Source organism: Citrus clementina, unplaced genomic scaffold (assembly GCF_000493195.1).
Source record: "Citrus clementina cultivar Clemenules unplaced genomic scaffold, Citrus_clementina_v1.0 scaffold_3, whole genome shotgun sequence".
Taxonomy (NCBI): Eukaryota; Viridiplantae; Streptophyta; class Magnoliopsida; order Sapindales; family Rutaceae; genus Citrus; species Citrus x clementina.
In genome coordinates, this window is record NW_006262339.1 from 29,663,357 (window position 1) to 29,686,607 (window position 23,251).

Consider the following 23,251-nt stretch of genomic DNA (forward strand, 5'->3'; position numbering starts at 1 on the left):
AGTGTGAATTAAATCCCTGATTACCAAACGGCACTTTTATTAGAGAAGCTCACCTCCATGGCCTCCCCTTGGCCATTCGCTCAATGGGGAATTGATCTGATCGGCCCATTGCCAAAGGGACGAGGAGCAGCAACACATGCAATAGTCGCTATAGATTACTTCACGAAGTGGATAGAGGTAGAAGCCCTTAGCAGGATCACAGAGAAGAAAACAACAGACTTCGTGTGGAGAAACCTGGTCTGTCGATACGGGATCCCATATGCCTTGGTAACGGATAATGGCAGGCAGTTCGATAATCACAGCTTCAGGGATTTCTGCCAGAACCTCGGGATAGAGCTGAAGTATTGCTCGCCTGCTCACCCCCAATCGAATGGACAAGTAGAAGCAGCCAACAAGACAGTCAAGAGGCTTCTGAAAACCAGGCTCGGAGCAAAAAAGGGTGCGTGGGTTGACGAGCTGTCAGGTGTGCTATGGGCATACAGAACAACCCACAAAACCGCAACGGGGGAGACACCGTTCGCTTTGGCTTTCGGACATGAAGCGGTCGTGCCGGCTGAGGTAGGAACGACCACACACCGGACAGATCATTTCAATGAGCAGGAGAACGACGAGCAGATATGTTTGAATCTTGATCTGCTAATGGAGAGGAGGGAACAAGCAGCCGAGCGATCAGTCACTTACCAACAGAGGGTTGCTCGGTATTATAACCAGAAGGTGAACATACGGCAATTCAGGGTCGGAGACTGGGTACTGAGAAGAGTGAATCAGAGCACCAAAGATTCGACTCAAGGAGTGCTGGGACCGAATTGGGAAGGGCCGTATAGAGTCAAGCAGATAGCGGAGCCCGGAGCTTACAAGCTGGTTCGCGCGGACGGCCACGAAGTGAAACGCCCATGGAACGCAGCACACCTCCGAAAATACTTCCAGTAAGACTTGCTCACATTTTAAAGCAATTTCTGCTCATGCTGTCTATCTTTTATTTTTATGTTTTATGTCCGAACAATTTCATGTAAGTCAAATCCTGCCATTAATGTAACGTCGACGAATTTTATTCGCTTGAAACCGAAAAAAAATCCTAAGGCATGCAAAGGCTCGCCAAGTCTCAGAGCCTGTCTTATGGCGAGACAGAAGCCAAGCATGCCAGGATCTGCTCGGCCACGAGAAGGCAGCAGAATCCAAATCGTTTGAAGAAAATCCTAAGGCATGCAAAGGCTCGCCAAGTCTCAGAGCCTGTCTTATGGCGAGACAGAAGCCAAGCATGCCAGGATCTGCTCGGCCACGAGAAGGCAGCAGAATCCAAATCGTTTGAAGAAAATCCTAAGGCATGCAAAGGCTCGCCAAGTCTCAGAGCCTGTCTTATGGCGAGACAGAAGCCAAGCATGCCAGGATCTGCTCGGCCACGAGAAGGCAGCAGAATCCAAATCGTTTGAAGAAAATCCTAAGGCATGCAAAGGCTCGCCAAGTCTCAGAGCCTGTCTTATGGCGAGACAGAAGCCAAGCATGCCAGGATCTGCTCGGCCACGAGAAGGCAGCAGAATCCAAATCGTTTGAAGAAGATTCCCAAGGCATGCGAAGGCTCGCCAAGTCTCAGAGCCTGTCTTATGGCGAGACAGAAGCCAAGCATGCCAGGATCTGCTCGGCCACGAGAAGGCAGCAGAATCCAAATCGTTTGAAGAAAATCCTGAGGCATGCAAAGGCTCGCCAAGTCTCAGAGCCTATCTTATGGCGAGACAGAAGCCAAGCACGCCATGATCTGCTCGGCCACGAGAAGGCAGCAGAATCCAAATCGTTTGAAGAAAACCCTAAGGCATGCAAAGGCTCGCCAAGTCTCAGAGCCTGTCTTATGGCGAGACAGAAGCCAAGCATGCCAGGATCTGCTCGGCCACGAGAAGGCAGCAGAATCCAAATAGTTTGAAGAAAATCCTGAGGCATGCAAAGGCTCGCCAAGTCTCAAAGCCTGTCTTATGGCGAGACAGAAGCCAAGCATGCCAGGATCTGCTCGGCCACGAGAAGGCAGCAGAATCCAAATCGTTTGAAGAAGATTCCCAAGGCATGCGAAGGCTCGACAAAGTCTCAAAGTCTGTCTTAGGGCCAGACAAAAGCCCAGCATGCCAGGATCTGCTCGTTCGCGAGAAGGCGAGCAGACTCCGAAGCATTCGGAAAGTTTTCTACGGCACGCAAAGGCCTCACCAAGTCTCAAAGCCTGTCTTACGGCGAGACAGAATCGATCAGCGTTTCAGACGAAAATTAATTCATGAGTACGACACGAGATAGTAATCAACAACATTTTTATTAATGGCTAACAGAGGGGATAAATTTCATAAACGTTGTTCATTACAATACAAGAAGAAATATATCAAAAAGATGGTGGATCAGTGAGCCGAGCAGCATCGGTTGGCTGGACCTCCTCGGGTGCGGGAGGGGTATCACCAGTTGCGTCCGGGGGGGTGCTCGCCTCGCCAACATCAGCAGGGACTGCACGAGGAGGAGAGTTACCCTCCTCAATCACGATCGGCTCTAACCCCTCGGCATCTTCCTTGGCCGCCTCCTCGTCCATATGTTGAGCAACACCAGCTGCAAGGTCATCCATCTTCAGATCAGGGTGTTGCTTCCCGAGGACGGCCATGATACAACGATACGAATGCCGAAGTCCCTGGTCGTACTGGTTGTCGGCCTCCCTCTCCAAGTTCTCTACATGAGCTCGGTGGGAATCGCGGAGAGATTCGAGCTGAGCCTCATACATAGCCCTCTGCCCTTGGAGATCCTCCTTAACCTTGGTCAGCTCCTCCTCGAGGGTAATGGCTTTTGCTTGAGCAAGGGACTCTTGCTCTATCAGCTTGAGGTTCTCAACGTTTAGCTCCCCCGCCTTTTTCTCGGCAACGTCAGCTCTGGTCGTCGCCGATTGAATGTCCTCCTTCATCTTCCTGTCGTAACGGCCAACCTTGGCCTTATAGTAGGTGGCCATGCAGCTGAGATGGAAAGCACTGTACTGCATGGCTCCCACCAGCTCGCCCAGGGTACAACCGTCAAAGCCCTCCAGGTCCTTCTTGTTCACGAGTTTAGACAACTCATTGAGATAGGGAACCAAGTGTTCTGGTCGGCTGTCGGGTAAGCGAGACCGAGGCACAACAGGTGGAGAAGAGGAAGCAGGATCAGTGGCTGCTCTACTGGATTCCCCGACTTTGGCAGAGGCAGGAGGGAGAGCCTGCAAGGGAGGAACCTGCTGCACGATGTTCTTTCGCTTCGCAGCGGGAGCATCTTTGTCCTGGTCCCTATCGGTTGTTGGAGGCCGAGAGCGTTTCCTGGTCAGAGCTCCAATCACTGCGTCCTCCATCTTATGGCCAGGAAGTATCAACCGAGACTCGAGGAAGTTGTATGTAGATAGCAGTTCTCGGCTCGAGCAGGAATTGGCCAATACAGCCTCGACCCGTTTAAGCAGACCAGGTCGGAGCGGGAAGTGAACACCCCAGGAAACTACAGCACAAACAGACACTTGGTTAGAGACAAACCAATACAGCAGGAACAATTATGGATACAAGACATCTAAAGCGAGCAGGCAACCTGGGACCGTGAAACGGGGTGGGACGCGACAATCCTTCCCGTCTATTTGTGCAACTTGACCCCAGGGACCCCCAGCAAAAAAGAATTTCCTCTTCCAAGTCCCACCACCACCAGTTGGAAGATCAGTTATGGGTTTCCTGCTCTTGGTACCAGATTGGAAGTAGTACCAGCCGGCATCTTTAGGGCTGCTCTTCAGCTGGTACAGGTGCTTCACCTCATCAACCGTGGGCTCGCTTTGGCAACATCTATCCCACAATATGAACAGACCAGAGAGCACTCTCCACCCGTTGGGGTTCAGCTGACCAGGAGCCAGATTTAGCCCGTTAAGTATCCGGGCAAAGTAAGGCTGCAAGGGACACCTCAGCCCATACTTAAAGCTCTCCAGATACAGGGTAACGTATCCCCTGGGAGGCCGGCTAGGTGTATCCTTCTTTCCTGGGATCCTAAGAGGTATCTCACCAGGAATACTATACCTAAGTCGGAGGTCATTGAGCTCGTCGAACGTGGTCGTACACGACATGTAATCAATGGCATAATCACGCGACAAGGCTCTACCCCCTACTGTACCCCGTTCTTTTGGTCGTGATGCTCCTGATGGGGACGCCTCACTAGAATCATCCCCTTGACCCTCACTCAAGGTGTTCTCCGATCCAGAAGATCCTTCTTCATCGCTACTGTCGCTTGAGGAGGTTGTTTGGGGAGACATCCTCCTAGCGCTAGTACCAACACTAGACCTAATGGGCTCTAAGGGGATCCCGGGATCAAAAGCAAAATCAGCGGGCAGACTAGGCAAAAAACCTAGTTCGTCGTCACCAACCTCAACGACCTTCTCCTTACCCTTCGACATATCCTAAGTTCTAACCAAAACACCACCGCCAACTACAACCTCAAGCAAAGCAGAGAGAAAGGAAATTACCTACAACTAACCAATACCGAAAAAATATAGAAGAAATACCTGAAGCAGGGACTCGGTCAGAGAGAGACAGGGATGACAGCTTTGGCGCCGAGGTTCATTCGCCGGAGAGACAAGAATGGAGAAAATGACGAGTTCGTGTTTGAAGATTTTGGGTTTCCTTACTGAGAAGCAAACTCTTGGGCTGCCAGCATTTAATGACGCATATTCCGAGAATCCCGTAACCGTCGGTTTGAAATTCAAATGGAGGGGGGGATTTCTGCCACGTCACCTCGTCCGCAATTAAATGCGACATGACTCCTGGCAGCCTTTTCCAAACCCACGCGAGCGAGTACTATCGAGTTTCTACTGCTGGTCCACTACATTACCCAACACCAGAAACTGGGGGACCGGTGTTTGGGAGGGATACTGTTTGGGACAAATGCGTCGAAGGGACCAGGAACGACGAGCAGACATCTGATGGCGGAGTTCTGCGAACCGGTGTTTTCCGTTAAAGCCTGGCGCGTGGAAGAACAGGAGCAGAAACATCCTGCTCGTCCACGATGTTGTCGTCCGCGAGGCCAATTCCTATAAAAGGCACGAGGCCATTCCGGCTAGAGATCGAGAGGCGAGGAGACCCGGTCGACGGCAGTTGGCAAGACGTGCTCTCCAGCACGAGAATCTAGGCACAACAGCCACGCTTTCCCCAGAACCGCGACGTAACACGCAAGATCTCACGGAGCCAGGACAGCCACACTTTCCCCAGAACCGTGGCGTAACACGCAAGGTCTCACAGAGCCGTGGCAGCCACGCTTCCCCTGAACCGTGGCGTAACACGCTAGATCCCATGTTTTGCCCATAACGCAGCAGTTGGAGTCCCATACCGTCTCGAAAAGAGCGGAAGACTGAGATTCAGAGGAAGCCTATAAAAAGGTAGCCAACGAAGGTAAAAGGGTTGGCATTCTTGAGAAAAGGGGAGAAAACCACAAGAAACGCCATAAGACCTGTGGCAAGCTTTTCCCGAACCTTCATATCTGACTTGAGCGTCGGAGGGTTTGCGCCGGGAAAACAACCGGCGTACTCTGACTTATCTGTGTACGCAGGGACCTCCGGAGAAGAAGCCTGGCGAGGAGACCTCCTGGTAGTGACGAAGTTGATCGAGCAGAGATCCTGATCGTAGAACGAGGAGAACCGGAATCTCGCATCAACAATTATATTATGATTAGGATTTAAAGATGGGATAGTTCATAATTTGCGGGTGTAAAACTTTTAATTTAATTAATTTAATAATTATCGTTTAATGTAATTTCCACTAATAATAGAATTATAATAAAAATAAATGGAGTTTAATAATAGGCTTCATGCATGTGCTCCTCACAACCCTTAGATCAAGATCCAATGGCTGGTCAAACTTCAAAAGTCAACATCACACATGGCATCATTTGACTCGTCCGATTTACCCAAAGAACGGTTGAGATTTGGCGGGTTAATGGGTGGATCGGGTCGACCCGAATACAAAGATTCGGATCCTCCAACTTGCTTCACCAACCATTGCCACGTGGCACAATCATGGCCATTGAATCATGAACGGTTGAGATTTAGTCAAGATTGCCAGTTATCCCATGCACTCATATCTATTGTAAGCTCATTTCATCATCCAATCAGTGCTCGGTCAACAGGAAAAGTCAACTTTTTTTACACAAGCCCAATTTTAAGCCGATCTTGACTGATCTTAAGGTTTTCGGACCTCCGGAATCCAAATTTGACCTCCGTTTATCTGTTTGGAGCCTCGAAGTACGTGAAATTAATAATTTTCCTAATAAACACATAAAAATACACAAAATTAAATATATTTAAAACATAATTAATAATTCATAATATATTACATAAACACAAATATAAATTATAACATAAGCATAAAATAACATATTATCGCTTGATAATTAAACAATTTTTAATACTAATCACACCCCCCAACCAGCTTATTGCTAGCCCTCTAGCAATTAAAGCGTTATATTAAGATTTATAAAATTCACATGCAAGTTAATAGTTGTTCATCTATCCTCTAAATTACCAAATAAATGAACTCTCCCAAATTCCTTTACCACATTGATGTTCACTCATTATCCAGAATATCATCAAACCTTCTTTTGTGCTCAAGTAATTAACACAATACTTATGGGGCTTCATTAAAAGAAAAACAACATTTTCGTTCTAAAATTCATTAGAAATTATATCTTTAGGCAATAGATTATTCACACATTTTTTTTTTATATTACATTTCTAACCCGTGTAGCGAGCTTTAGGTCAATGACTCCCAGACCAGTTGGCCTTAGGGCACTAGGTGTTGAAGCACCCCTACGGACTTAATTACTCGGGTTTCTAATAAACAAACAATATATCTATTACCCATGTAGCGAGCTTTATGCCAGTGACTCCCAGACCAGTTGACCTTAGGGCACTAGGTGTTGAAACACCCCTACGGACTTAATTACTCGGGTTTCTAGATATAACAAAATTAAAAACATTTTTTCTTCTTCTTTTTTTTTGATTTTTTTTTTTTTTTGGTTTTTTTGTTTTTGGAAATATACACTTTCTACTACCTTAGATACTATTCCTAATAAATCAAAAGAACTAAATGCTGTAAAACTTTAACTTACAACCCACTAGTATGTGTCATAGTGTGTGTGTGAAGAATGATTCAATAATACCTGTTAAATGAGTAAACAATTAAATAACTTAATAACCAAGTGGAGAGTTCACAAATTTGAGTAATTCAAAGAAAAGGGAACAAAAACAACTTACTATGAATCTCAAAATCAAAATATAATACAACAAGACTATTAGGATGCGTCTCAAAAGTCGTGACTCTTTACACGGCCATCCTAGACAAAAAGCAAAATTTTTTTTTTTTGGTTTTTTTTTTTTTTTTAACAAAGAAAAGAAAAGAGAAAAGAGAAAAACAACACACATATTTAAAACATACGTCAATTATCCCCACCCCACAACCTAATCTAAACATTATCTTAACATTTTATAATTTTACAGATATGCAAAAAAAATAAAAATAAAAGAGAATAATAAAAGAAGAAGAAGAAGAGATCTCACCTGAACTTGATGCAGAAGCTTAAAAGCAAATAACAAAGATGAAGAAAGAGTCAATTTTTTTTTTAACAACACCCTTAAGATTAAGAAGATGCGTTTCTAGAGAGACTACATTCTCTATATCCTGCCATCTTCAACTCAAATTTGTCCTAAGTTAGTCTTTACAGAAAAAAAAATTTTTTTTTTGTTTTTTGTTTTTTTTTTTTTTTTGTAAACACATAACCAGGACTAAGACATTCCACAATTATCAACTATTCCCTCCCCCCAACCTGAAAAAGACATTGTCCTCAATGTTTTAAAAAGAAAGAGAAAGAGTGTAGAAGACATCACATGAACACTACAACAGAAAATATTTACAAACGGAGAGTTAAATCTAAATCGCACTTCTTATTACTGTTACTGTTACCGTTACCGTCATTAGTCGACCAATTCAGTGCAACAGTCTGTGGATCTGGCTCTGGTGTATAAGCTTGCAAAAGATCAAGTAACTCATTAGCAGTAGAAGCAGAGATAAAGAGTTTTTTTACAGAATGTGGAACAAAATGATTCTTTATTGCATGGTTAATAAAAGTTAGCAAGCCGTCATAAAAATTATTAACATTTAACAAACCGATGGGTTTTTGATGAATGTTCAAGTGGGCCCAAGATGCAAATGTAATTAGTGCCTCAAAAGTTGCAAGATCTCCTGGCAAGAAAATAAAAGCATCAGCATGATTCATCATTTCAGATATTCTCTCTTGCATACTTGATACCACTAATTCTTCTCCAATTGGTGGGCCAGACATGCACACTAGCGGTTTCATGGGTTTTGGGATAATGCCGAGTACTTGGCTTCCTCTGGTAAAAACAGCTTCTGAGACAAGTCTTGATAACCCTCGTTCACCTCCTCCATATACAAGATGCAGTTTCCTCTCTGCTATGACACGACCAAGATCTACAGCTGCCTGAACGAACTCTTTGTACTTTCCATAGTGAAACCCAGAAAGCACACAAATATTTTTGAATTGTTTACTCGAAGATGATGCCATTGGACTAATTTTTCAAAAACAAGTTGTGAGTGTTTGAAAAATGAGCTCATATTTAAAGATCTTGGTAACATAAATAATGAGAAACAGCTGTAAATGGGTTGGCAATATTTGTCAAATAACGAGTAAAGCTCGTGGCTCAATAATTCAAAAACAAACAGTAAAAAGAAAGTAATGATTAGAAAAAGCAAACAGTAAAAGAAAACCAAATATTTATTAAATACAAAATCACATCGCTAAATGCAATAATGCAAATGATAAAATAACAGTAAAGTAAAATAACAGTGAAGTGAAAGGATATTTACTGGTAGTTGTGATTGTGGCTCACATCTTCCTCTGGTTTTACGTCCAGTAACGGCTTGAACGCCCTCTATGGGTCGAGGATCGGCTTCCCATCCAGTTTTCTTATAAACTGGCAAACAGGGTCTTTTTGAGTCAGATTCCCAAGACTTAACTGTGCACTTTGTTTTTGGAATAGTATCCACAAATTGTAAATCTCACGTTGCACAATTCCGCTTCGATGCGTCTCAAGAGATCGTAAGATATCATCCAACGATTCTTTACTCATGCCATCTTTAACGAATTTAATTTTATCTTCACGAGTATCAGAAACCATTCCTAAAGATTTACAATCTGGTCGTTTGCAACCAAGTCTCACACAGTTATGACATTTTGAGCCAAGTCGTTTAGCTCTCCTTTTCTTAACAAACGTACTTTTACCAAAACCAGGCATGTAAGAAACAAATTGACCAGAAAACTCACCTGCTAATCGGACCTTTGCTTCAATTAACCAACGAATGTCAGAAGGAATGCCATTGATCATTAACAAACGCAGTCGTTCACAACGAGCTTTGTAAATTTTCCTGAGGGCATTCTGAGGGAGAGAGGGAAAATGCTTATGGAGTTTATGTTGTATTTCTTCCATGTATGATTTTGGGGTTTCAGTTATTGTGGGAAACTGAAGATACCGACTTAAGAAGTCACGGAGTACCGTTATCCGCCATTTATACGGGAAAATAAATCAAAACACACCAAAATCAAATCTGCAAAATCAAATCAAGCGTGAAAGCGAGCAAAAAGAAGCACACAATATAAAAGGAAAATGAACTTACATTCGTCCTCTCATTGAGTTAACCTCAAGCTCCATTTGAAATTCATATATGCCACTCTCTACTGTTCTGAGTTGTCCCTCTAGATCCTCAACATAGGACACGAATTCTGGTGGTTGCAGATCCCAAAGTGGATGTGATTTACAGCTTTGTATCAGGCCTCTTAAGTGAAATTTTATACGCCGAAATCTTTTAAGATGTGCGAACAGGTATTTTCTCATTGAGGTGCTCATGATGTAAAATGAAAATTAATGAGAGAATGTACAACTGTCAAACAAACACGCTTACACAAGAAAAACAATGTTAAAAAAAAAACTATGTACAGTGCATCAATCTAAGGAAAAAAAAAAAAAAAAAAGTCAAACAATGAAACGGTAAAATAAAAAAAAATCATTAAAAACTTAATCAAGAATTGGTGGGTCATCCAAATTAATTTCGGTGTCCTCGTCACGTGGGTGATGTTCCAGATATGGTTTTAATCTTTGACCATTAACTTTAAATGTGACACCATTATTTGGATTCTCAATTTCTATGGCCCCATATGAATATACATTTTTTACAACAAATGGGCCACTCCATTTTGACTTTAACTTTCCTGGAAATAAATGAAGACGAGAATTATAAAGCAACACTTTTTGACCAATCTCAAATGTTTTTCGAAAAATTCTTTTATCATGAAATGCTTTTGTTCTTGCCTTAATAATTCTTGAATTTTCATATGCATCATTCCTTAATTCCTCAAGTTCATTCAATTGCAATTTTCGCACATTACCAACATCAACCAAATTTGAATTAAAAGCTTTAATAGCCCAAAGTGATTTATGTTCAAGTTCAACAGGTAAATGACAAGGTTTACCATAAATTAACCGATAGGGTGACATTCCTAATGATGTTTTAAATGTAGTGCGGTAAGCCCAAAGTGCATCATTAAGTCTAAGAGACCAATCTTTTCGGTTTGGGTTAACCGTTTTTTCCAAAATTTGTTTTATCTCCCTATTTGCTAATTCAACTTGACCATTTGTTTGAGGATGATAAGGGGTAGCAATTTTATGTGTAATTCCATATTTCTTCATTAAAGACTCAAATGACTTATTACAAAAATGCTTACCTCCATCACTGATAATGGCTCGAGGGATTCCAAATCGACTTAAAATGTTTTCTCTTAAAAATTTAATCACAGTTTTACTGTCATTATTTCGACAAGAAATTGCTTCAATCCATTTTGAGACATAATCAACTGCAACTAATATATACACAAATCCAAAAGATGATGGAAATGGACCCATGAAATCAATTCCCCAACAGTCAAATATTTCAATTTCAAGTATGGGATTTAAGGGCATCATGTTTCTTTTTGTAATTGATCCCAATTTTTGACATTTTTCACAACTTTTGCAAAATTCATATGTGTCTTTAAACATGGTAGGCCAATAAAATCCACACTGCAAAATTTTAGCAGTAGTTTTTCTTGAAGAAAAGTGACCACCACATGCTTCAGAATGACAAAAATTAATGACACTACTTACCTCATTATCAGGAATACATCGCCGAAAAATTTGATCTGGGCAATATTTGAACAAATAAGGATCATCCCAATAAAATTTCTTTACTTCAACAAAAAATTTCTTCTTCTCTTGAGCATTCCATTGCAAAGGCATTTTACCTGTAACAAGAAAATTAACAATATTAGCATACCATGGCATTGAAGTAACAGAAAATAAAAATTCATCAGGGAAAGAATCATTTATGGGTGTTATATCATTGCAGAATTCGGATGTGAGTCTTGATAGATGATCAGCAACAACATTTTCAGCACCCTTTTTATCTTTGATGGTAAGGTCAAATTCTTGTAGTAACAAAATCCAACGAATTAGTCTCGGTTTGGCATCCTGTTTACTCATCAAATATCTCACAGCAGCATGGTCAGTAAACACAACAGATTTAGAGCCAAGCAAATATGAACGGAATTTGTTTAATGCAAATACCACAGCAAGTAATTCTTTTTCAGTTGTAGAATAATTCATTTGAGCACTATCCAAAGTCTTGCTCGCATAATAAATCACAAAAGGCTTACCATCCCTTCTTTGTCCTAAAACAGCACCAACAGCAAAATCACTTGCATCACACATTAATTCAAATGGCAAAGACCAATCAGGAGATTGCATAATAGGTGCAGATGTTAAAAGACAAATTATTTTTTCAAAAGATTTTTGGCAATCATCATTCCATTCAAACGGTGCATCTTTTAATAAGAGGTTACAAAGTGGTTTAGATATGGCACTAAAGTTTTTTATAAACCTCCTATAAAATCCTGCATGTCCTAAAAAGGATCGCACATCTCTAACTGTTTTTGGTTGTGGCAATTTAGATATGACTTCGATTTTTGCTTTGTCAACTTCAATTCCTTTAATAGAAACAACATGACCCAAAACAATTCCAGAAGTAACCATGTAGTGACATTTTTCCCAATTCAACACGAGTTCTTTTTCAACACATCTTTTTAAAACTTTCTCCAAATTATCAAGGCAATCATCAAAAGAATTCCCAAACACAGTCAAATCATCCATAAAGACCTCTAAACAATGTTCAACCATATCACAAAAAATGCTTAACATACATCTTTGAAATGTTGCAGAAGCATTACAAAGCCCGAATGGCATTCTTTTAAATGCAAATGTTCCAAAAGGACATGTGAATGTGGTCTTTTCTTGGTCCTCAAGTGCTATAGGAATTTGATAATAACCTGAATATCCATCTAAAAAACAATAGTAGGGATGTCCTGCTACTCTTTCTAAGATTTGGTCAAGGAATGGTAATGGAAAATGATCTTTTCTAGTGGCTTCATTTAATTTTCTATAATCAATGCACATGCGCCAACTAGATGTAATTCGTGTTGGAATTAATTCACCTTTTTCATTTTTAACAACAGTGATTCCAGATTTTTTAGGCACTACTTGTGTAGGACTTACCCACTTACTATCAGAAATAGGGTAGATAATTCCCACATCAAGTAATTTAAGGACTTCTGTTTTGACTACCTCTTTCATGTGTGGGTTTAATCTTCTTTGAGGTTGTTGACATATTTTAGCATTTTCTTCCAAATTAATTCTATGTGTGCAGATTAAGGGATTAATGCCTTTAATGTCATTTAAAGTCCATCCTATTGCATTTTCATGCTTTTTAAGAACAGTTAGTAACTTACCTTCTTGGTCGCTTGTTAAAGTAGAAGAAATCACAACAGGATAAGTTTGTTCTTCTTCAAGAAAAGCATATTTCAATCCTTCAGGCAAAGGTTTCAATTCCATTTTAGGTGCTTCTTGTTGTTCTGTCTTTTCAATACTTCCAAGCTCCTCAAATTTTGGCTCGTCATCATAATTTTGCGAAGTCTGCATAGAATCAAGCAACGAATTTATATTAGAAATATCAAGTTTAAGTTGCTTATTTGACTCAATTGAATTAACTAAACAAACATTAGAAAGTTCAGAAAAATCCCCTTTTTGAATATTTTCCTCGATACAGGATTCAAACAATTCCTTTTGTTCATCAGTATCATCTTCATTCTCATTTTCTTCATTAGGTTGCCTGCACATGTTGAAAACATTCAATTCCAAAGTCATATTCCCAAAGGATAAATTCATTAAACCATTCCTACAATTAATCAAAGCATTAGCAGTTGCTAAAAATGGTCGACCTAAAATTACAGGAATTGGTTTGTAATTATTCACAACAGGTTCAGTTTCCAAGACAATAAAATCCACAGGATAAATAAATTTATCAACTTGTACTAAAACATCTTCCACTATTCCTTTTGGTACTTTAACTGATCTATCGGCAAGCAAAAGTGTAGTTGAAGTTGATTTTAACTCACCAAGATTAAGTTGAAGATAAACTGAATATGGAAGCAAATTAACACTAGCACCAAGATCTAGTAAAGCATGCTCAATTTTGTGGTTACCAATAATACAAGAAATGGTAGGACAACCAGGATCTTTATATTTCAACTTATTATTAGTAGACAGAATTGTACTTACCTGTTCGGCTATGAAAGCACTCTTTCTTACCTTCAATTTCCTCTTAACAGTGCACAAGTCCTTTAAAAATTTGGCATATGAAGGAACCTGCTTGATTGCATCTAATAGAGGAATGTTAACTTTCACTTGCTTAAAGATTTCATAAATTTCAGAAGAGTGGTTTGATTTCTTTGGTTTATTCAATGCATGCGGAAATGGTGGTTCAGGTGGAACACTAGTTATTTCTTCACTAGGTGTAAGTTCATTTAGTCCTTCCTTACCCTTTGAATTTTCATCATTTTCATAAGGTTCAGGCATAGGTCTATCAACAACCTTACCACTACGAAGAGTTATAACTGACTTGACTTGGTCTGTGGGTGGATTTTGTTGAATTTTAGGATTTGGTTGTGGTTGGGCTGGAAATTTTCCTTTTTCTTGAATGGTGAGTGCAGAAGCAATTTTAGCAAGAGTATCTTTCAAATCAGAAAAAGTTTGTGCATTTTGATTGTTAATAACATCTTGCTTTCTGATGAATGAATGCATTGTGTCCTCCAGATTTTTCCAAGGTGGTGGAACATATGGTGCATAAGGCTGAGGATTTTGAAAATTTTGTGGAGGTGGTGCTTGTGAAGATTGTGCATTATTATTATTCCTCCAACTGAAATTCGGATGATTTTTCCAACCAGGATTATAAGTCTGTGAATATGGGTTTGGTTTATTGAAAGTGTTAATAACATTAACTTGATCATTTAGACATTCTTTAAGTGCAGGCAAAGTGGGACACTCTTGAGTGAAATGATCATTCGAATTACATATGTTACATGCAATTTCTTGAACAGATTTTACTTGATCACTCTTTTTATGCTCCAAAGCTTCAACTTTCCTAACTAGGGATGCAAATTTTGCTTGTAAATCATGATCTTCCCTAAGGTTATGGATTCCTCCACTAGATGGAGATGATTGTTGCTTATTTGTCAATTCAAAAGTTCCAACAGTATCCCAATGTTGTGCATTTTCAGCTAATTGGTCAAGGTAATCTAGTGCATCTTCAGGATTTTTATCCCTAAATTCACCATTACACATCATTTCAACAACCTGTCTACTTTGGGGTATTAAGCCTTCGTAGAAATAAGTGACCAATCGCCAAGTTTCAAAACCATGATGTGGGCATATGTTAAGCAACTCTTTAAACCTATCCCAACATTGGTATAATGTTTCTCCATTTTTTTGAGTGAAAGAAGTGATTTGCCTTTTAAAAGAATTTGTTCTATGAGGTGGAAAGAATTTTTTCAAAAACTGTTCTTGCATGTTATTCCAAGTTCTCACTGATCCAGATCTAAGGTTTTGTAGCCAAGTTTTAGCTTTATCTTTTAATGAAAAAGGAAAAAGCTTTAATCTAATTATGTTCATGCTACAATTTTGGTCCGTGTATGTATTACAAACTTCCTCAAAATCTCTTAGATGCAAGTACGGATTCTCAGATTCTAAACCATGAAATGTTGGTAAAAGTTGGATAATACCTGGTTTAAAATTGAATCGAGATGCTTCTGGAGGAAATACTATACACGACGGTGCTCCGGTTCTGGTTGGATTCATGTAGTCTCTCAGAGTCCTTGGTTGATTCTGATCATGCCCATGTTGAGATTGGTTGTCTCCCTGATCAATTTGAGGATTAGGTTCGCCCAAAACGTTTTCGCCTTGATTCTCATCCATGATTGGTGGTGGAGATTGAGATCTACGAATTAACCTGCCACTTGAAGATCGAGACCAATGTCTCATGCAAGGGTTATGTTATAAAGATAATATTTACATAAATTGATAACAAAATAAAATAAAATAAATAAATAAGCAAATAATATAAGTATACAAAAGAAAATTAAATAACAAAAATGGTGGTTGAACCCACCAATTAAAATAAAAAATGCAAAATTAAATAAATACTGAAAATTAAATAACTGAAAATAAAAGTTAAGGGTTAGTAGTTAGTTTGGTGGTTAAACCCACCAATAAAGCAAAAAAAAAAATAAATACGAAATAAAATAAATGCAGAAAATTAAATAACTGAAATTAAATAAAAGTTAGGAGTTAGCAGTTAGTAAGTTAAGAGTTAGTAATTAGAGTTAGTAGTTAAAGTTAGTTTGGTCCAAAATAAGTCCAAATATGTCCAAAGTATGTCCAAATATGTCCAAAGTATGTCCAAATATGTCCAAGTCTTGATTATGTTGAGGAATTTCGTCTAGGGATTCTATTGCAAATTATTTTTAATTTTATGGTCAAACTATAATTTTTAGAAGTTTAGAATTAGCAATTTGGGATGAAAGTGAAACAATTGAAAGATATCGGGGTCCGAACGTAATTACCAGAAGATTGGGCTAGAAACGGAAACTGTTGGGGTGAAACGAGAATTATGAAAGATATGGGGACAAAAGAGAATTTAAGAAAAGGAAAAGGGGGCAAACGAAATTTTACATATAAGAGAAAAATAAAAACGGAAAAACAAACCAAATAAAAAACTTTTCCCCGGCAACGGCGCCAAAAACTTGACACAACTTAAAAGTAAATTTTAACTCCCAAGTATAAGAGTGTCTTGTTGTATTATAACTCGGTGAGTCCGAGGTCGATCCACAGAGAAAAGATTTAATTAGTTTATTTTATTTTATCTAAAAATTGAAATTAAAACTTGAATATAAACAACTTAATTTAAATGAAACTATGGAATTGAACTAGTTAGGGTTATGGATCCACTCTTAGAAATAAATAAAACTTAATAAATTCTTTTTGCCAATTTGTTTTAGATTTATTACTCAAAAGATTAATTATACAAATTATTATTATTTTCCCTTTAATTTTATGATGGATTAAGTATTTATTGTGCCAAAATTTAATTTGTCTACAATAAGTCAAAATACCATTTCACCATGCCTTATATTAAGATCTTAAGAATTTATTGTGCCAAATTCATTTGTTTGTCTACAATAAATCAAATTTTCAAAATATAAAACATGTATAAAATTAAATAGAAAATAATTTAATTTATAAAATTAAACATAGAATTTGATTAAATCATATTTATTTCTTAAGAGTTTCACCTTCCCCTAACTAATATTATTTAGTTAAGCATAATTAAAATAAAAAGAAGTAGTAAAATTGAATTACTTATAATTAAAAGAAATAAAAACAACTAAAATTGGAAATAAAACTAATTTTATTAATGAAAATAATTATACAAAATATTAAAAACACACCTGGAAATCAAGATTACAAGGAGATGGAGAGAATTTGAGAAGAAGAGAGTTGTAGAGAGATCATTAAAACATAAAAATGAGGCTCTATTTATAGAAAAATAAATTCATAATCCAGTGCTTTGCGGTCCATCATAGGCTTCATGCATGTGCTCCTCACAACCCTTAGATCAAGATCCAATGGCTGGTCAAACTTCAAAAGTCAACATCACACATGGCATCATTTGACTCGTCCGATTTACCCAAAGAACGGTTGAGATTTGGCGGGTTAATGGGTGGATCGGGTCGACCCGAATACAAAGATTCGGATCCTCCAACTTGCTTCACCAACCATTGCCACGTGGCACAATCATGGCCATTGAATCATGAACGGTTGAGATTTAGTCAAGATTGCCAGTTATCCCATGCACTCATATCTATTGTAAGCTCATTTCATCATCCAATCAGTGCTCGGTCAACAGGAAAAGTCAACTTTTTTTACACAAGCCCAATTTTAAGCCGATCTTGACTGATCTTAAGGTTTTCGGACCTCCGGAATCCAAATTTGACCTCCGTTTATCTGTTTGGAGCCTCGAAGTACGTGAAATTAATAATTTTCCTAATAAACACATAAAAATACACAAAATTAAATATATTTAAAACATAATTAATAATTCATAATATATTACATAAACACAAATATAAATTATAACATAAGCATAAAATAACATATTATCGCTTGATAATTAAACAATTTTTAATACTAATCACTAGCCTCTAACCGCACAAGCCCTCGGGAGTTATACCTTTCTAAGGCTGCTTGAATCCCATTTATACGAGCCATTAACCGTCTTTTACGCTGAAAAATATTTCCAAACACCTCCCTATTCCACTTTTAGACCGTCTGGACAAAATGGGACGCCGCATCTCTATAATGGGCTTGAGGATCCCAAACTTTCTTAACAAAAGAATTGAAGTGCTCATGAGTCAACCAGGGTGCCAAAAACCGAAAAGGCCTAGTCCCCCGGTGTCTGTACTCAGCTCCCGCAAAACGAACCAGAACTGGCCTATGATCTGAAGCAACCTTCGGAAGGTGAAGAACATAATTGTCCGCAAATTTTATTAACCAATCACTATTACAGAGAGCTCTGTCAAGTCGTTTAAACAGAAGTCCACGAGACCAAGTAAACCGAGGGCCTTTAAATTTTAGATCAAAAATTCGGTGCCCATCAAACCACTGCCGGAAATTACCGCAAACTCCTGAATTCCGTGTAGCACCCCCCCTGCTTCTCAGAAGCATACAATATAGAATTAAAGTCCTCACCAATTAGCCAAGGCCCTTGAATTGACATAGCAATGCTATCCATATGCTTCCACAGCTGTCTCCGCAACATCGGGTTTGGGCTAGCATACACCGCCGTTACCCAAGACATAAAAGTATTATTCCTACATATTTTAAAGTGGATAAATTGCCTATGGTTCAGCATCACCTTCACCTCTATGTAACTCTGCCAAAGAATCCAAATTCCACCCGCAAAGCCCATTGCTTCCACTCGATGGGACTGGTCGAAACCACTCTTCTTAATGAAATCATCTGCTTTGACCCCACTAATGCGAGGTTCCATCAAAACCACCAAGGATGGGTTGTAGTTTTTAACAATTGTCCTGAATGAGCGCCGAAAATCAGCCGAGGCTGCCCCTTGGACATTCCAATACATAATGCTAATCATCATGAGATAAATAAAAGCAAAAAAGGAAACATAAACACCTTATTAATGTTGTCCATTCCCGTCATGCATCAACGCCAAAGGCGTTTCCTCGATCATCGAGTCTTCCTCATCGGACATCTCCTCCCCTTCATTCTCCCCCATAGACACAGCCGGATGCGCTTGAGCATTTACGTTGTTTATACAACCAGCATGTTGATCGTCTGGAGGGTCAGACACGTGCTCATACTCCCGTCTCAGCCGACCGCCCTGATCACTGCCCGCCTTCCTTACATCTCCAAGAGATAAGTTTTGGTTATCACAGAATATCACCGTATGCTTTTTTGGGTCCAAGGTTGTAACTAGAGGGGAAATTTATTGGTGGCTGGGGTTGAGCTGAGGGTTAAGACATGATTCGGTCCTAGGGTTTGCATGGGGCAAATAGTTTGTATTTTCTTCTCTTAAAGTGAAAGTGGTCTGCTGAAAAGGGTTCCGGATTGGGTTCAAAGAGAAAGCTGGTGTCTTCTTTTGGGGTTTGGCAGTAACGGCTGTGGTGTGCTGCTGACGTCTAGCCAGAGTTTTAGTTCTATCCTCGTGATTGGCAGTAAATATTTGGTAAGGGTTGGCCGTGTTTGGTTGGTGAGAAGTGGATGGATTGTCTATCACAGCGGCATGTGTGGGGTGCTCACGGTCATCCGTGACCTGCTCAAGAATTTGGAATCTAGAAACACCAGCCCTTGTATTCTCTCAGTTCTTAGTCAAGCCATTGTTAATGTCCTTGCCACTATTAAATTTTCTGCCCTTTCTCGTGGCTATCATCCAAGGTCCAAAGGACTCGGCATTACTATCAATATTACCGTGATCATCTGGTTGGACAGTGTTCCCCTGGGGCTGCGTATTAGGTTGAGGTTGAACCCCTTCTCCAGAATTGGTTGCTGAATTCAATCCCTTGCAACTACTACTACTATGGTCGTATCTTCCACATGTAAAGCAAATCACTGGTAATCCCTCATACTCTACCTTTTGAACCTTCCCATCCAACACAAACTGAGAAACCAGAGGCTTGGCCAGGGAGAGACGAACTGCAATTCGTGCAAATCTTCCACGCGCTGAGGATGCTGTGTTCGAATCAATTTTCATCACTGTACCCACCAATTCTCCAAGTTTCTGGAGTACTTTCCGGTTGTATAGATGAACAGCGAGTTCAGGAAGACGGATCCATACATTAACTTGCTCAATATCTGTTGTCTTGGCATCAAAAGACAGCGTCCATGGCTGCACCATGAGATAATGCCCCATAATAATCCACGGACCTTTTGTTAGGGCATTGACAACATCAGTAGCCGAACGAAAGCGAACCAGGAAATAATTGTTTTCTAGGTCAATCACCGAGTAAGTCATTGTTGTCTTCCACATGGCATTCAGTCTCGTACAGAGTGTTCTATAACCGATCGTGCGACCCAGCAGCTTCACTATAACTGAGTTCTGCCATGGTTCACATAACTTCTCATGAACCCTATCCGAGAAGGTTATGGAGGGCATAGGTCCATCTTTATTTTCCGTCACGTCCCCTTCCTCAAACTCCCAGTCCCCTGCGCCGCCATCATAGCCCATCTCCATTGCTCGCGACGAGTTTACAAGGGTTTCCTTATGCGAAACATGTACATGGGTATCATCAGCAACCTCCTCATCACGAAACCTTGCCTTCTTAGTTGTTCTACTTTCCCTGAACGGTGGAGGGAAAATTCCTCTAGTGCTAGGGTTTTTTCCACTTCCGGATTTTTCGGAGCTCTCCATTACTCTTAGTTCTAATTTCTTTCCTTTTTGCCTATTATGCATTTTTTTTCCTTCACTAGGCAAAGAAAGGACGATTTCTATTTAAAGCGCTCATTTATATAACTTCACATACATGGCTGTTGATTCTGCAACAAGTACAATAAGAAACAGCACAACTACTGATCTAAAGCAACGAACACAATTATAAATTAACCTTAGGCTGTAGGTGATTTTCGCTTCTTTTATCTCCTATGTCTTCGTCTCGCTCTCCTATCCTTCTTCTGCTGGTCTTCTCCAACCATCATCACTAACCATTGTGGTTTTCCTGTTGAGAATACCATGTATCCAATAGACAATCCAATTACCAGTCCAGATGCATACCCCATCTTCACCATTTTCCAGTCAAACCAGCTTGTAGTTTCATCTACCTCATGATCAGTAGAAGCCGAAGGAGGCGCTTTTGGCACCGCGTCATTGATGCATGTTACTGTCCATGGCTCTCCACACAAATGAATGTTCCCAATATAGGAATCATTTTCAAATGTATTAAATTGATTGCCGAGAGGAATGCGTCCCCAAAGCCGGTTATATGAAAGATTTAACAATGCAAGGGCTATTGTTGCGCAAATTTTAATGTACTCGCAAGCGCACGAATCTATTGTAGTATAGATCAATGGTGACGAGTGTCGATCCCACGAGGAGGTGGATTTTAATTATATGTAGAATTAATTTTGTAAATGGGTGGTTGAAATTGTGGTGGAAATGATTTAAATTATCCTAAAATTGGAATTGAGATGGCGATAATAAATTCTAAAATTAGAATTGCAATGGCGAGAATAAATTGAAGAGAATTCTATTGAAATGACGTACTTGGGTATCTGGATCCGTATCAACATGCATCATGGGCTAAATAATCCGTATTAATCCCAATTAAATCATGAGGGGGGAATCCACACCTCATGAACCACGCTCTAATCAATATGGTGCTAAGGGCTTATCGTGCCAAATAATAATAACCTTGTACTAGAGGGCCGGTGAAATCAAGGCGGTACTAGACAAGAATATTATTATTTGTCGACGAGAAGTCAAAACATCCACAAAAACTAGAGGGGAAGAGAAAATAAATTTACCAAATTAAGCCCATGACACATGTTGAGACTTCACCTCCAACCCAAGCTTGAAAGAAAATTAGCCACTCATAATTGAACTAGGGGCAAAATGAGAATTTATTAAAATACGAAGAAAATACAAGATGGAGAAGGAATTACAAAAAATGAATCCCAAAAATGGATTCAAAGATATCAAATTAGGGGGAGAGGCCCCCTTTTTATAGATACATGGAGGAAATCATGGCCATCGGATTAAAAATAGTTTGGACGCTCAGGATTGCACCACGTCATCAGTCAACAGTCCACGGTTTGACCACGCGGATGAACAGTAACACGGTTTGACCCGAATGTGAACAATAACGCGGTTTGACCCGGATGAACAGTAACGCGGTTTGGTTGAAAATAATCCTGTGTGATGCATGCACCGTACGCGAGATTTTTCGTCCATTGATATGCTGCCACGTCACCATCAACAGTATATAAGAATTTTAGTCCAACAGGATCGTGACATCACATCAGTCAATGCCACATCATCGGTCAATGCTACGTCATCGTCCGTCTATGTGAACAGTAACGTATACAGTACCGTACACGTGAATAGTACCGTACATGTGAATAGTGCCATTTTTCCTTTTATGCTCCTCCTAAGGTTTTCAACCGTCCTGAGTTCAAAAGTGATGTCCGTTTTGCCATCTGATCTCTCGTTTATTGTGAAATGACTATGATGCCCCTAAAATACATAAAATACTTAATTAAAATAAAACAAACGGAATTAAATCAAAAGAAGGTTAAATTCATAAAAGTAAAGGTGTTAGTAAGACTTGAAATGTAAAATGACAGTTTTCTCCTTTATAAATATGCATTTTCTAACACTCAACACACCCCCCAACCAGCTTATTGCTAGTCCCTAGCAAATGAAGCGAAAATAAAATTCAAATTCAAATTCAAAATGATTTTTTTAAAAAAAAAAATTAGAAGCACTCGTGTTTATTCAATCAGATTAATGATAGCAATCAAATAAAAGTATAAACATTATCTCCAGTCTAAAGCAACATCACACTCACATCAACCATCCACATGAATTAGCCCAGTAGACTTTGTTATATCTACTTTCAAGAATGACATGTCAAACCCCAAAATCTCACTGGAAGTAGTGACACTCTCACAAATAAATTAAACCCACTAAAAATAGTCACTCCAATGAATGGTAATTGAGAGAGAAAATAATAAAGAAGTGATATCACATGCTCTCACCAAGATGAAATAAATATGCCCTCAGCTTAGAAATAATACGATCTCAAGTCAAATAAAAATGCTAGTCAACCCACTTTATTTATCTTCTTTTTTTTTTATTATGCATCACTACATCTTTTTAGCCCATATAACTAGCTTCTACTTCAAACTATAGTTCCCTAAAATCAAGAAGGACTTTTATTGGGACGTAACGTAGGCTGGGGACATGGCTAACAAAGAAGGGAAATAAGGAAAACAAAGTATATATTTGAGAAAAATGCAGAATTTTTTTTTTGAAAGTTGCAAGGTGGATTTCACCTATTATTTTTATTTTTATTCTTTTGAAACAACAACTTTTGTTTTTTTTTTTTTGGCATAACTTCACTAAACAAAATAATTATTTACATTTTTCTCAAACATAAATAGGTGATGGAACTTATAAAACATCGGGTAATACTCCAAATCGGAGTGGGTCAAGATGATAAGTTGACAAAGAAAAGGTTT

The 23,251-nt window shown here is 39.3% G+C and overlaps 2 protein-coding genes, 1 long non-coding RNA gene and 1 other non-coding gene across 4 annotated transcripts; 1 reads left to right on the forward strand and 3 right to left on the reverse strand.

Annotated features, from left to right (window-relative positions):
- Positions 1-3,271: 3,271 nt before the first annotated feature.
- Positions 3,272-4,909, reverse strand: LOC112100262. Its single transcript, XR_002906582.1, has 2 exons — positions 4,517-4,909; positions 3,272-3,474 (listed from the first exon to the last, which is right to left on the reverse strand). It is a non-coding gene; the product is annotated as an uncharacterized LOC112100262 (long non-coding RNA).
- A 4,044-nt stretch (positions 4,910-8,953) lies between these two features.
- LOC112099834 lies at positions 8,954-15,415 on the reverse strand. Its single transcript, XM_024187324.1, has 6 exons — positions 15,223-15,415; positions 14,549-14,820; positions 13,210-14,293; positions 12,571-13,152; positions 10,187-12,096; positions 8,954-9,457 (listed from the first exon to the last, which is right to left on the reverse strand). The coding sequence occupies exons 1-6, from the start codon at positions 15,413-15,415 to the stop codon at positions 8,954-8,956; spliced, it is 4,545 nt and encodes a 1,514-aa protein (XP_024043092.1).
- On the forward strand, positions 14,856-14,964 carry LOC112100459. Its single transcript, XR_002906831.1, has one exon. It is a non-coding gene; the product is annotated as a small nucleolar RNA R71 (small nucleolar RNA).
- Positions 15,416-19,376: 3,961 nt separating the features above from the next.
- LOC112099835 lies at positions 19,377-20,426 on the reverse strand. The gene has a single exon (XM_024187325.1). It carries the CDS (start codon positions 20,424-20,426, stop codon positions 19,377-19,379), a length of 1,050 nt encoding a protein of 349 aa, XP_024043093.1.
- Positions 20,427-23,251: the final 2,825 nt, after the last annotated feature.